General features: G+C 35.3%; 2 protein-coding genes across 20 annotated transcripts in view; one reads left to right on the forward strand and one right to left on the reverse strand.

The window, feature by feature from the left end:
• slc35f3b (solute carrier family 35 member F3b) overlaps window positions 1-13,293 on the reverse strand; it is a 162,535-nt gene that overhangs the window by 79,026 nt on the left and 70,216 nt on the right. The window lies entirely within an intron of this gene.
• Window positions 918-8,524, forward strand: LOC101886518 (uncharacterized). 18 transcript variants are annotated; one of them, XM_073920243.1, is made up of 12 exons: window positions 918-1,001; window positions 1,414-1,504; window positions 1,609-1,639; window positions 2,173-2,222; window positions 2,815-2,920; window positions 3,157-3,287; window positions 3,417-3,460; window positions 3,589-3,680; window positions 3,777-3,907; window positions 5,122-5,288; window positions 5,654-5,741; window positions 7,110-7,300. In XM_073920243.1, coding segments are annotated over exons 3-8 (375 nt in total). In that variant the 5' UTR covers window positions 918-1,001; window positions 1,414-1,504; window positions 1,609-1,637; the 3' UTR covers window positions 3,631-3,680; window positions 3,777-3,907; window positions 5,122-5,288; window positions 5,654-5,741; window positions 7,110-7,300. The 18 variants fall into 18 exon arrangements, 15 of the variants coding, with proteins under 15 accessions (XP_073776344.1, XP_073776346.1, XP_073776354.1 ...); XM_073920245.1 differs by having other exon boundaries at window positions 3,420-3,460; window positions 3,760-3,907; window positions 5,122-5,193; XR_012388847.1 differs by lacking the exon at window positions 1,609-1,639 and having other exon boundaries at window positions 2,624-2,920; window positions 3,420-3,460; window positions 3,760-3,907; window positions 5,122-5,193.

A 13,293-nucleotide genomic window follows, 5' to 3' on the forward strand; every position in this document is an offset into this window, starting at 1 on the left:
AGGGACACCAGTTAACACGGTCACCAGTTAAACCGTAACACCGGTTGTTTTCTGTTTTTTTCCCGGAATCACTACGTCCCAGACAGCACACATACGTTGGGCCGACGTCGGCCGAAGGTCAACACGTCGGCCCCTTTAATTCTAACATCGGTATATGGTCGGCCAAACATACGCATGATCGTTCGGTCGTGTGTTCTATTGTTCCAGCTCAACAAACGTCGGCTCTGCGTCGGTTAACGACCAGAGGCCGACGAAGCACTTCATAAGCACTTGATCTCTCATGCCCATGAAAGAATCCGGCAACATATTTGGTTTACAAGTAAGTTTTTGCGTGCATAATAAATTAGACAAACGCGACATGCATCATGTGAACTGCGTCGGTCGGTCCAGCTTTAAATAGCCTACATTAATGCAGTAAAACTGACCAAAATGCCTACAATACATGATTTCAATTCATTAAAATATAAAAAGTTTTATTGTTATGCTTTAATAATGAAAACGTTGTTTTTTTCTGGTGTTAACTGCTGGTGTTAACTGCTGTTTGCTTTTTTTATTGTGGATTTTTCTAATACATTTTTCCCAGTGTTTCGGCTGTTTAATTAAAATAAACACCTTTTTACAGAGTGACATCTTTGTTTTATATATACTTGCATTTATATTTATTGGTTATTTATTTTTGACAGTGAATGCACAAATAAAGTGTTTGTTTTGTAACAGTTTAGTAGGCTATAAAGCTCGTCTTAAAGATAATAGCGTATATAAAACTGCTAAATACATTTTAAATTCAAGATTTAAAATACAAGGTTATTATTTAAATTGTCTATGGAGTGATCATGTTTATAAATGCAATGCTGCAAGACTTTAATGTGCGCGCGCGCGTCTTGCTTCCAACACTGGAGCGGAGGGGATGTTGCTATGGGAAACGAAGCTACAACACGACACGACACCACCTGAAAGACACAACACGACTTCTCTCAAGCTGCCGTTTTGACTGTTTTCAGGTAAGTTTAGTCCCTAAAACAAAGCAAATACTACATAAAACTGTTCCTCACACATTTATTATTGGCAATTGATGAATATTCAGTTGAATATTATGTTATATAAGAGTGGTAAGTCTTCGTAAAAGTCCGTTAGCATATTAGCACTGGTAACGTTAGCGTCGAGGTAATATTACGTTAACTTACTTAATGTTAGCTCTTGTTAAACTTGTTTGTTAAAGTTTTGGCTTTTATTTATTCTTTATGTGTAGATGAGAGGTTTTGTCAATGTTTTATTGAATGCACTCCATATGTAGTCTAAAATACGCATTGTAACGTTACTGTAAAGGACCGTGAATCAAAAGTTCAATCGTGTTTTGATATTTCATGGTATCTTAAACTAAATGTTAAGTAAAAAAGTGTTCTGTGGTTTCAGGAGTGAGAGAATAACCTCCTGCTACAGAAAATATAACTCAAGATTCCTAAATTTCTGAAGGGAGCTGATCACAGAGATACAGGATAGACAGGTAACTTTAAGCATAGGATTAATTCATATGAATTTCCATTGCACATCATTATGCACATGTTACATGTCTATATATTATGCATCTGTTACTTGTCTTTATTGCAGTTGTTTTAAGAAAGTTTTGACATTTAAACATGTGAGTGGTATTAAATTTCACATTACATGATTCTTCAGAACTTAGTAAATATATAGATTTGCTGCTAATGAAGTAATATTTGTGATTTTCATTTTGTTTAATTTTTTATGATTAATTGATTTATTAAATCTTAGAAAAAAGTTTACACTAAATTATTTGTCATCACATCTGTTTTTAGCATTGATAGCAATCCGAAATGTTTCTTGAGCAGCAAATCAGCACCATTTGATAATCACCATTATATTAGTTCAACCTCAAGCACTAAATCAACATCTTAAAAAAAGATTTCTGAAAGATCAAGTGACACTGAAGACTTGAGTAATGATGCTGAAAATTTAGCTTTACATCATAGCTATGAATTACATGTATATTTACACTGTTCACCCATCCCTTACACCTTAACTCATCCTCAAACAAGTCAATTTAAGCCCTAAATGAATATTTTTTGATTTATACAGGCATGATATGCAACTTGTATTCAGTCGTTTTGTTTTTTCTTTCTTTTGCTTTTGTTTTCCACATCAAATGAAAAGGAGGTCTAAGTTTAACCTAAGTGCCGTGTTGCTGATGAACATCTTTATATGTAAGTATATTTTTGACTGACTGCCAGACACTTGTCAAACAGTGATGAGCAAACGAATGGCCGTTCTTTTAAAAAGATCAGGGAGATGCAAGTCTGGAGATTAATATACATTTTAATTCAAAATTGATTTATCTGGAAATATTTCATAATGTTTTGAGAAATGTGCCCTATATGCATTTAGATGTCCATGCATGTTTAAAATACTTTTAAATTTAACAATGGCTGCAAGTTATAAAAACATAAACAAACACAAAAATGTTAAAGTAAATTGAAAAAACATTTTCATCAGTTTGACAACAGGTAGATCAGCTCCTGACAGACATGTTAACAGATCAGTTTAACTCTTATTAAATTCATTCATTCATTCATTCATTCATTCATTCATTTTCTTTTCTGCTTAGTCCCTTTATTAATCTGGGGTAACCACAGCAGAATGAACTGTCAACTTATCCAGCATATGTTTTACGCAGTGGATGCCCTTCCAGCTGCAAGCCATCACTGGGAAACAACCATATACGCTTGTTCTCACTCATACACTACAGACAATTTAGCCTACCCAATTCACCTGTACCCCATGTCTTTGGACTTGTAGGCAAAACCGGAGCACCCAGAGAAAACCCACGCAAACGCAGAGAGAATTTGCAAACTACACACAGAAACCTGCTAATCCAGCTGCGGCTCGAGTCAGCATCCTTGCTGTAAGGCGACAGCACTACCCATTGTGCCACCACGTCACGCTCTTATGAAATTATATTTATATAATTTTGTGTTTCAGTACATGCTATTTTGGGAAGACAAAATATATTCATAAGCTCTCAGAAAATTCAATAAGAGAATTCATTCATTCATTTTAAGAGAATTAACTGCACAATTACTTGAAATGTGTGGGATTACATTATTTGTTAACCCAAAGTGAGTTTCTCTTTCTTTGCAGTATTGGATGCCTGATTGCAGTTCAACTCCAAACTCAGTTGGACCAGCTGATCAGTGTCTTCAGTATTACCACAAGCTACTGGGCAGATGTGTGGACAGCTATGAGCCAAACTTGGGACGTTTGGTTTTTAGGTAATACCAGTGACAAAGTATTCAGTAAATTGCTTATAATAAAAGATGCTCACTGCTTACCCCCTTATAGTTAAGTTGTTTGCAGTTTCATTGTTGTAAAAATACCATACTTTTTCCTTTTTTTATAAGCAGGTGTGACCATCTGGGCAGCAGAAACAAGACAACTAATCATAGTTGAGTTGAGATTAGTATTATTAACTTGACTAGTTTGGTTGCAGACTTGTTCAATACTTACAATTTGTATAAGTTACAAGATCAATGGTCCTGCTATCAATGTTTTTGTAACTTAAATTCATTACAGTTTAGATACAATCAAATGTCCAAACCATCTCTGAGTGAATGACATCAAGGAAACAGGATCAAAAAGATCATTCATTATAGAATGTTTCATAGGTAACAGCACATCCTTTGTGAAAAATAATTTATTTTTGTGCCATCCTCACAAGACAAAATACATTTCAACTGATTTCAGTTGGTTATATTTTTCAGGTCCTCCTGATCATTCTGTTCTCCTGGTTGTGAGGATGTGCAGAGGCTGTATTTGTCAGTGTTAAAAGACTTGTGCAGCTGTATCCAGACATACAAGCAGCCGACAAAGAGTTCTGGAGCAGGACAGACAGGTAGTTCACAGTGGCTAGGCTAGAAGTTTATACTTGGGTGGCCAGAAAGTGGCCTCCGCTATTTTGGGGGGTCCATACAAATACACCAGTGTAAGCTATACTATTACACTGAAAAAATTAAATGAAAGAATTAATTAATCGGTTGAACACAAAATATTTTAAAGAAAGCTTAAGTATCAAGGTGGCAATATACAGTATCTGTTACATTGTAGTACATGAGCTGGCTAATACAGATTCGTAAATGTTTAGTTGTTAAGATTAGTTAAATACTATATCCTCAACTTGAGACCTGTTGCATATACAGCTTTAACTAAACTGAATTTAACTAGAACTACACCAGCATTCCAAGTGCTCTAGACTAGCTTTTTGCACTGGTGCGTCTAAAATGTTTGATGGCATTGCAATTAACACTGCAATTTTACATGTTAATTTTTTTTTAAATTACAATCCATATAGGCAATATTGACTTGTAAATGATTAACTAAAATCGGGTCAACACACATTATGGGGATTGTGTGTAGAATTTTGAGGAAATTAATGAATTTAATCCATTTTGAAATAAGACTGAAACATTAAAAATGTGGAAAAAGTAAAGTATCAATACTTTCCGTATGCATTGTATATGGTTTTTAGCACGTTATCAAAGACTTAAAAAAATAGTCCAACATTATCTACAGCAGCAAAAGACCCTCCACATCAAAAGCTACTGGTCAGCTCACGATTCAGCAAACATCTGAAAAACAAATAGCTTATTATGCCTTCACAAGAAATCAGTGTTTTTGAGTCTAATGAAGATAGTACTATTTTATTAAATTATTATTTAGCCTGGCACGTTTACTGTTACAAAATATTTTAAATGTTTCTTAAAACAAAACATATTGTGTTCAATGGGGAAAAAGTAGCTGTTTTTTACACAGAGATAAAAAAAAACACATTTCAGAGCAGTAATCACAATACTGTGGAACTGTGATATTTTTATCCAAGATTATACCCTCAGAATTTTTTAATTTATTTTTTTTTCAGTTGGCCTATATTCTGTTTTTCTATGTTCTTGGAAATGCTGCTGTGCATGAAAATGTGACGATATATCCAGGTTCTATAGTTAATTCTGAAATAAATCTTATAATGAAACAATATTTAAAAATGCAATATTTAATGTGTCAGACACTAAATAAAAATGTCAATTCATTTATATTAATCTGATTCCTTAACAGGGCAGCACGGTGGCGCAGAGGGTAGCACGTTTGCCTCACAGCAAGAAGGTTGCTGCTTCAAGCTTCGGCTGGGTCAGTTGGCGTTTCTGTGTGAAGTTTGCATGCTCTCCCCGTGTTGGCGTGGGTTTCCTCCGGGTGCTCCGGTTTTCCCAAGTCCAAAGACATAGGTGAATTGGGTATGCTAAAATTGACCATAGTGTATAAGTGTGTGTGAATGAGTGTGTATTGGTTGCTGCTGGAAGGGCATCCGCTGCGTAAAACATAGGCTGGCTAAGTTGGCCTTTCATTCCGCTGTGGTGACCCCAGATTAATAAAGGGACTAAGCCCAAAAGACAATGAATGAATGAATCCTTAACAGTTAAAATTAACCATTTGAGTGTGCTTAGTTTAGGGTATGTTGTGCCATTAAATTGTCAATAGGTTTTATTTTTTTCTACATTTTAAATCTGCTTTAGCTTTCTTCTTTCCTATAAACCTGGAAATATAAAATATATATTTTTGGTTTTTAACAAATTGCTTATTTTATTCTTAGATTGGTGTACGCTGATGGTCTGCTGAGAATTCTGCTGAGTTGAAGGGATCCTCCTGTCAGACAACCTCTCCAAAGTACAATAGGACTAGTAAGTAACATCTTAAACATACACTACTGTTTAAAGCTTTTAGGTTGGTATGGTAAATTCTCTTCTGATAGTGTCAGCTTTATTTAATTAATACAGTCAAGCAGTAATACTGTGAATTTAATACAATGTATATAATTAATAGTGTCACATGATCCTTCTGAAAAAATAGTATTCCAATGTACTGATTCTCTCCTCAAGCTGTTTTTTTTATATATAAAACATTTTAAATAAACATATTTTTAGTATTCTTGATGTATGAAAAGTTTATTTTTAAGAGCATAGTATTTATTTGAAAAAAAAAAAAGTTTGCTCTTTGATGATTGCTAGCAATCAGACATGTTTCTTTAGAACAAAAAGAATTTGTGCAAAAAAGTATTCTCACTGAGCGTTGTTCAACTGTGGTCCAACACGTCATTTAAGTTTTCAAATAAGCCTAAAAGACCTGATTAGCTGCATCAGGTGCATTTAATTAGAGAGTTGAATATATAATTTCTTTATATATCCTCCTCTATAGCCTACATATAATAGAAGTTGTTTGCTGAAAAACCTTTTTGTAGCAGAAATAAAGCTATGACTAGGCCCACCCGGATTTTTCGCAGAACTCCGCAGATGTTTAGCCTATCATTATTTCTGTTTATTTACTTGAGTAAATGTGTGTAAATCTATATTTATTCAGTTTTTTTTATTAATTTCAGTAATATTATTGACTAATGTGAAAATGTTCATCTGATTTATGTACAATGCAGTTTGTACAGTAATATTTTCTGTCTTACTAGATATGTTACATGAAAAACTTGCTTTATTTACCAAATAAAGTGAATCTAATTGCATTAGCATTTTAAACATTAAATAAAACTTAAAAATATATTATTTTTTATTTCATATATTAAGGTTTTAGTTATGATACTCCCAAAATAATTCCGCAGAAATCCGCAGACTTCCACCAAAATTTTCAGCAGAAATAGCAAAAAACATCCGCAGATTCCTCCTGGCCCTAGCTATGATATATTAAATGTGGTGTACATTGTGACATTTTAGTTGACGAAACTTAGTTTAATTTGCATGTAATGTGGTATCTGAAGATTAGACATATATTTAGATACACATTTATACTAACACAATGATACTAAAAACCAAAAAAAAAAAACATTCATTATGATTTCACAAGGAATTTAACTTTCAAATGGCTTTTCTGAAAATTAGTGCTCAGACACACTCTTTAAGTTTAAATTAAATTACACATTTTAGCTAGGCACTTGCATAACACATACTCCAGTTATATGTCATGAAACAAATAATATATATTTGTGGTAATATGAACTGCTGCAATGCTAATCTTTCTCCTTTTGGTTTCTTGCTTTATTTGAGGGTTTCCACTACAAGGATTAGATTTGGCTACTGCAGTCCCGGTTTGGGCCAGCCTCACTTGTGAAGACTAAAGATGAAGACAACATACAAGAACAATTTCGAGGATGGCGACACACTTTTTATTCCACCTATATATCCCCTTTTATGTGTAAGCAACATTCCACAAGATAAAACAAAACTAAATGACAGGTTATTTCTTTTCATTTTGTCTGTTTTCTTGGAACATTGTACACAATTTACAACCAGTTTTATATATATATATATATATATATATATATATATATATATATATAAGTCAGAGCAAGAAAATGTTATGTTTTCTTCTGGAGAAAGTCTTATTTCTTTTATTTCGGCTAGAATAAAAACAGTTTTGAATTTTTTAAAAAACATTTTAAGGTCAATATTATTAGCCCCTTCAAGCAATTTTTTGCGACTGTCTACAGAACAAACCATCGATATACAATAACTTGGCTAATTACCCTAACCTGCCTAGTTAAGCAAATTAACCTAGTTAAGCCTTTAAATGTCACTTTAGGCTGTATAGAAGTGTCTTGAAGAATATCTAGTCAAATATTATTTACTCAGTTATTAGAAATGAGTTATTAAAACTATTGTGATTAGAAATGTGTTAAAAATATTTCCGTTAAACAGAAATTAAGGGATTATATATATATATTTTGTCATATATATATATATATATATATATATATATATATATATATATATATATATATATATATATATGACAAAATCTGTTTTGTGTCGTGCATTAGAGTTTGCTTAAAAAAACTGGTTGTCTCTGAGAAAGTATTGTTATTTTATATTATTGATGTGTTTTTAGTTCAGAGGAGATAGCAAATTGTTGAATGCCATTTATAAAAAAATTGTAAAAAAAAAATGTCTACAGACTTTAATAAGATTTTATCAAATTATTTTAATTTAAATGATTTTATTTACTACTGTAAATATTGTTTGCTTGGTATTTATTTTGTGTTTGTGTCCTCTTTTATTATTGTAACTCCCTGAAGAAAGTCTTTTGGATACTGAACACATGACTGGTATTATCTTGTATTTTAAAATTATAGTCTTGGAAACATGCATTTTCTTCAACACTATTTAAGAAATTATAAGCTTTATAACATGTGCTTACACAAGTTATTTGTGTTTTTACTATAGTAAACTATAGTCACCCTTAGTGTACATGTTTTGAAGTACTTGTAAATATTCCTATGGTCTTAATGTAAATGCTGCAATGGACTTTGTATTTAAAATCTTTATTGCACAGTATTTCAGCCATGGTTATAGTACAACTTGTTGGTTTTGTTTTAAACGTAGTAAAACATGGTTATGTGTGATAAAAGTATGTTAATCTATTTGTATGTTTGTGAAAAATATTAATAAATCTTCAACTGTTATTGAGAGTGGTGTGTCATGTTTATTATAAATAAGCAGCTGCTGCAGCTAGTGGTCCATAAGTATGAGCAAAACGCCTGAGAACAGCGCCTCCGCGGAGCGGACGGCATTTCCGGTTGCGTCGTCCTAACATCGGCCGGACAGCGTTTCCGATCATGTGCCGACGTCGCGGCGACATTTTGCCAATTAGCAAACGCTCCCTGAGCGACATCGCGCCGATGGAATTTTGAAAATCGGCACGACGTCGGCCCAACGTATGTGTGCTGTCTGGGGTCTTTCACCGCTGTAGGCCGCTTCTCTTTGTTTTGACTGCTGTTGCTTTGATCATTGCGCTCTTCATTCATTCCGTCATTTTTTTCATTTTCTAATTGTTTCTTATGAGTGCATTTGAGCTTTTTGTGCCCCAAATCCCCGCACTCGAAACACCGCAAACTCTCTGTTGTTGCATAAACCATATAAGAACTGTCCCCGTGTTGAATACGGAACGAAATGTCTAAAGTCTTAGACTGTGCATTTAAAAACATGAATACATGCCTTCGAAAAGACAGCACATGTTTTAAAGCGACGTTTTTGCACCCAAACGGAACCATTTTGACAGAACCCGCAAACTTACCAAACCGATTCAACTCCTTAAGAATTTGCTCATTGGGAATGAATGGAGGCACGTTTGAGATTGTTACTTTAGTAGCCGGTGTACGCAAGGGCACTACTTGTACTAGCGTGTCGTTAACAACAATTCCGTTTTCCACGAGATCATTAACGTGTTTCTCATCTTTAAGAAACACTACCACAGCCTTATTCATTCTTGAGGCAGATACTATATTTTCGTGCTCAACTATTTCTGCCATTGCCAAAAGCACTTCTTCAACCGTAAAAACTTGGTCCGAATAAACTTTGCATCCATTCTTGATAGAGAAACCAGGTGTTCCCTCTCCTGAGAGAAACGCCATGGTTTCCCTTATCATGGAGGGGATCGCTGGTATTAGTTTAAACCAAACAAATGAATCAATAATACAAAATAAATCTTCTAAAAAAGAAGAAAAAAGGATAAAGGGGGGGAAAAAAGGAGAAAACAAAAGAAAACAAAAAAGATTAACCCTGAAACCAGTTCAGCGTGTTGCTCTCACACCCCACACCACTCCTTCACCTCGTGCAGAGAGAGAGAGAGAGAGAGAGAGAGTGTATCTGGTTATTTATAACGGAGTCCTCTGAGAGAATCTGTATGCATTTTCGCGTGTCGTCTCCTTTATACTGTCATGCAGGTTTCACACACGAGTCTCACATGCATAAACAGGAAGCAGAAAGAAAAACAGAGCGTCTGAAAATAAATCGACACATGAAGAAAACAGGAAAAACTTCTGGAAGTAACAGCTAGTAATATCACAATGTAGGTTATCCGACTCCTCATTTAAACAGAAACGCCACTTCCAAAACTATGAAATGCTTCAAAAAAGAAAGACAACCTAGCCTATAACATACAACGACAAAAGATACTTGGTAAAGGTAAATAGAAATATATTAATACTATATTTATTTTGATATTTATATATTATTTAGATAACATTAATGTCGATTTCAATAGGCTAAGACAGTCACCATACCTTTTTAACGTAATATGATTAAATAACTTTAAATGTATGTCAATATAAACTGATGTCATTATACCATAAAAAACTATGGTGCTACATAGAAGTAATAGTTGTTCTTTAGCCTATAATCAAACAGAGAACAACTATATTTATTTTTAAAGAGGATATAAGCACCCAAAGAACCACTAAAGAAAAATGACTGGGTGGATTTAGTGACTTGGGGGCCCTAAGTAATCCATGGGGCCCATACGCCCTAATATTTAATATTTAATACTAACTACTTAATTAACTAACTAATTAACCACTTTACTGGTATAATTTATTGGGTGCCCCTAAATATCCTGCACTATAAAACCCGATAGTCAACTTTATCTCATGAAATGAGTGTAGTTAACTCAAAATTTACTGAAAGTTAATTCTACTCATTTGAAAAAAGTTTTGAACTCAGCGGTAAAGGTAATGAGTTAATTAAATACCTCTTAACATCAAATTAAATGGAGTAAGTTCACAGAACTCATATAAATTTTTTTTTTAAACTTAAACGATTTGAGTTGCTTTAACTTATTGGGTTTTATAGTACTCAGTTGGTTTCAGTGCTCTTCATTTATTGGGCTTTATTGTGCTCAAATTGCTTTATTTACTCAAATGTATTAAGTTCACAGCACTAATTAGGATTAGTTTTTGAACTTAAATTGTTTGTTGCAACCCAAACAAACGCTTTGAGTTACGCTTTGAGCTACCTTAACATTTTGGGTTTTACAGTGTGGGGCCCTAAGCAGTGGCTTACCTTGCTTATTGGTTAAATCCACCCCAGAACTGAAATTGGTTCCCCTATGATCATAAGCTAACTAACTAACTAACTAACTAACTAACTAACTAACTAACTAACTAACTAACTAACTAACTAACTAACTAACTAACTAAATTACTTAATAAATAGATACAATTAAAACATTTATAGTTATATGGTATTACAATATGGTTTTTATACAAATGTTTTTTTTATTTATTTATATTTATCATGAATCATTCATTCATTTTCCTTCGGCTTAGTCCCTTTTTTTAATCAGGCGTCGCCACAGCAGAATGAACCGCCAACTTCTCCATCATGTTTTACACAGCAGATGCCCTTCCAGCTGATACCCAGTACTAGGAAACACCCATACACTCTCATTCACAAACATAAACTACAGCTAATTTAGTTTATTCAATTCACCTGCATGTCTTTGGACTGTGGGGGAAACTGAAGCACCCGGAGGAAACTCACACGAACACGGAGAAAACATTCAAACTCCACACAGAAACGTCAACTGACCCAGCCGAGATTTGAACCAGCGACCTTCTTGCTGTGAGGCAACAGTGCTAACTACTGAGCAACCAGGTCTCCCTTTATCATATATTTTTATTTTTTTATTTAGCTTTGTCATGTTTCTCTCTATCTTTAATGGGTAACACTTTAGTTTAATTACCAATTCTCACTAATAACTAGTGGCTTATTAACTGCCTATTGTTAATATATTTTCTGCTTATTAAAGCACTTATAAAGTATCTTATTCTACATCCCTAATCCTAGTGTAAGAATCAGCTCTTTGGTTTAAATCATGTTTAAACTTTGGGGACTCGAATCAAAGATTCGAACATGATTCACATAGAATTATTTAAAGCTTACACTTAACTTTAGTATTTGTCCAGCAAATAGAACGTTTAGTGTAAAGCAATCCTGTATTATATTATTACGTGGCCAACAATAACAATATAAAAACAGTATCTAATTATTTAATAAGCAAGGTAGCAGTATCTGAAGCTGAGGCATTAACTTATAAAGCACACAACACACCAACACGGATCTTAAAACGAAACAAAAGTTTATTGCTACTCTACAACACAAAGAACTAATCGAACGTTACGTAAAACAAACAAACGCACATACATACACACTCACAAGCAGTTTGAGGAGAGTTATGACTGAGTGGATTCAACTTCTAGCATTTGCTACGTTCTTAGCATTGCAACCTGAGAGAAACCATAAAAGCAGAGAATCTTGCTATTCTTTACTACTTAAACATAATTCACACCAGTGTCAGCAATGGATAGAAACCTCGTTTGTGCTACTTGCGTTCTGATGTAATTTTTGGTTTCCTCGACTGGTCCAAAGGGAAATCCCGGCGAAGCTGATTGGTCAGCGTAGCAACTTCAGTGACGTGATGGAATTCCCTTGTCGGTGAAGAGGGGTTTCCTTAGTCGGTTGCTAGGGATACGGATGTTGGACAAGGCGGCGTTCGAAGTCCTTCCTGGGTTCCTGTAGTTAGACTGAGTTTCAGAGTTTGGATGTGTTGACCCGATGGCTTGTTGTTGAAGCGGTTGCACAAGCAGATCGGGGGTCGAGCCGGCAGCAAGTGAAGGTCGCGGTCTGCTCCGTGATGTAACGAGGCTTCCGGCGAGGCGATGTAACGGCCACAGCACGAGAAGAGCGACGTCCGGGCAGCGACGGCGGTGACGACTGGCAAAGATGACCGGCAAAAGACGACGATGAAATTCCTTTGTTCAAAGTTTTATAGGCTTTGGTAGAGGCTGGGTCTACATAATGCTTGTCCAATCAGATAAGGTGCAGGGTGGAGTCACACCCCAATTCTGCCCTCTAGGAGGCCGGGTTGACACCTGGTGTGGGTGCTGCTTTGATAGCATAGTGGTTAAAATAAGTGATGTTTTTAAACAAATTTCGGGAGGAGCATGCGCAGAAGTTTCAGTATCGAATACGTCATTGACAATTATCCCATCATCAAATCAGTTTCTGAGCAACGCCTATATATACCAAAGCTGTCTTACCTGCAGCATCTCACGACTTCAGCATTGGCACATCCAATCGCTGTAGCCTCGTCCAAACAGCAAATTTCCATGAGGATGACACGGCTCCTCTTGCAAACTCCAAGCCGACGTCCAGCGCATCAACACTCGGCAGAGCACATCAACAGAGTCCGCGGTCTTAACTTAGGCCCGCCACGCCGCCGCTCTTTCAGACACCGGCAACAAACCTGAGCCGCTCCCCAGTTGGAAACCACCGGCCCAGATCAAGCGAGTGCCAGGCCACCGCTCTACAGGCGAAGCGCCACCATCGGCCAATTCGCCATGACAGCGTGAGCACGTCTCCGCTACGGGCTCATCCACCCCCCACGCATGGAACA

The sequence above is a fragment of the Danio rerio genome, chromosome 13, assembly GCF_049306965.1.
Source record: "Danio rerio strain Tuebingen ecotype United States chromosome 13, GRCz12tu, whole genome shotgun sequence".
NCBI classification, from domain to species: domain Eukaryota; kingdom Metazoa; phylum Chordata; class Actinopteri; order Cypriniformes; family Danionidae; genus Danio; species Danio rerio.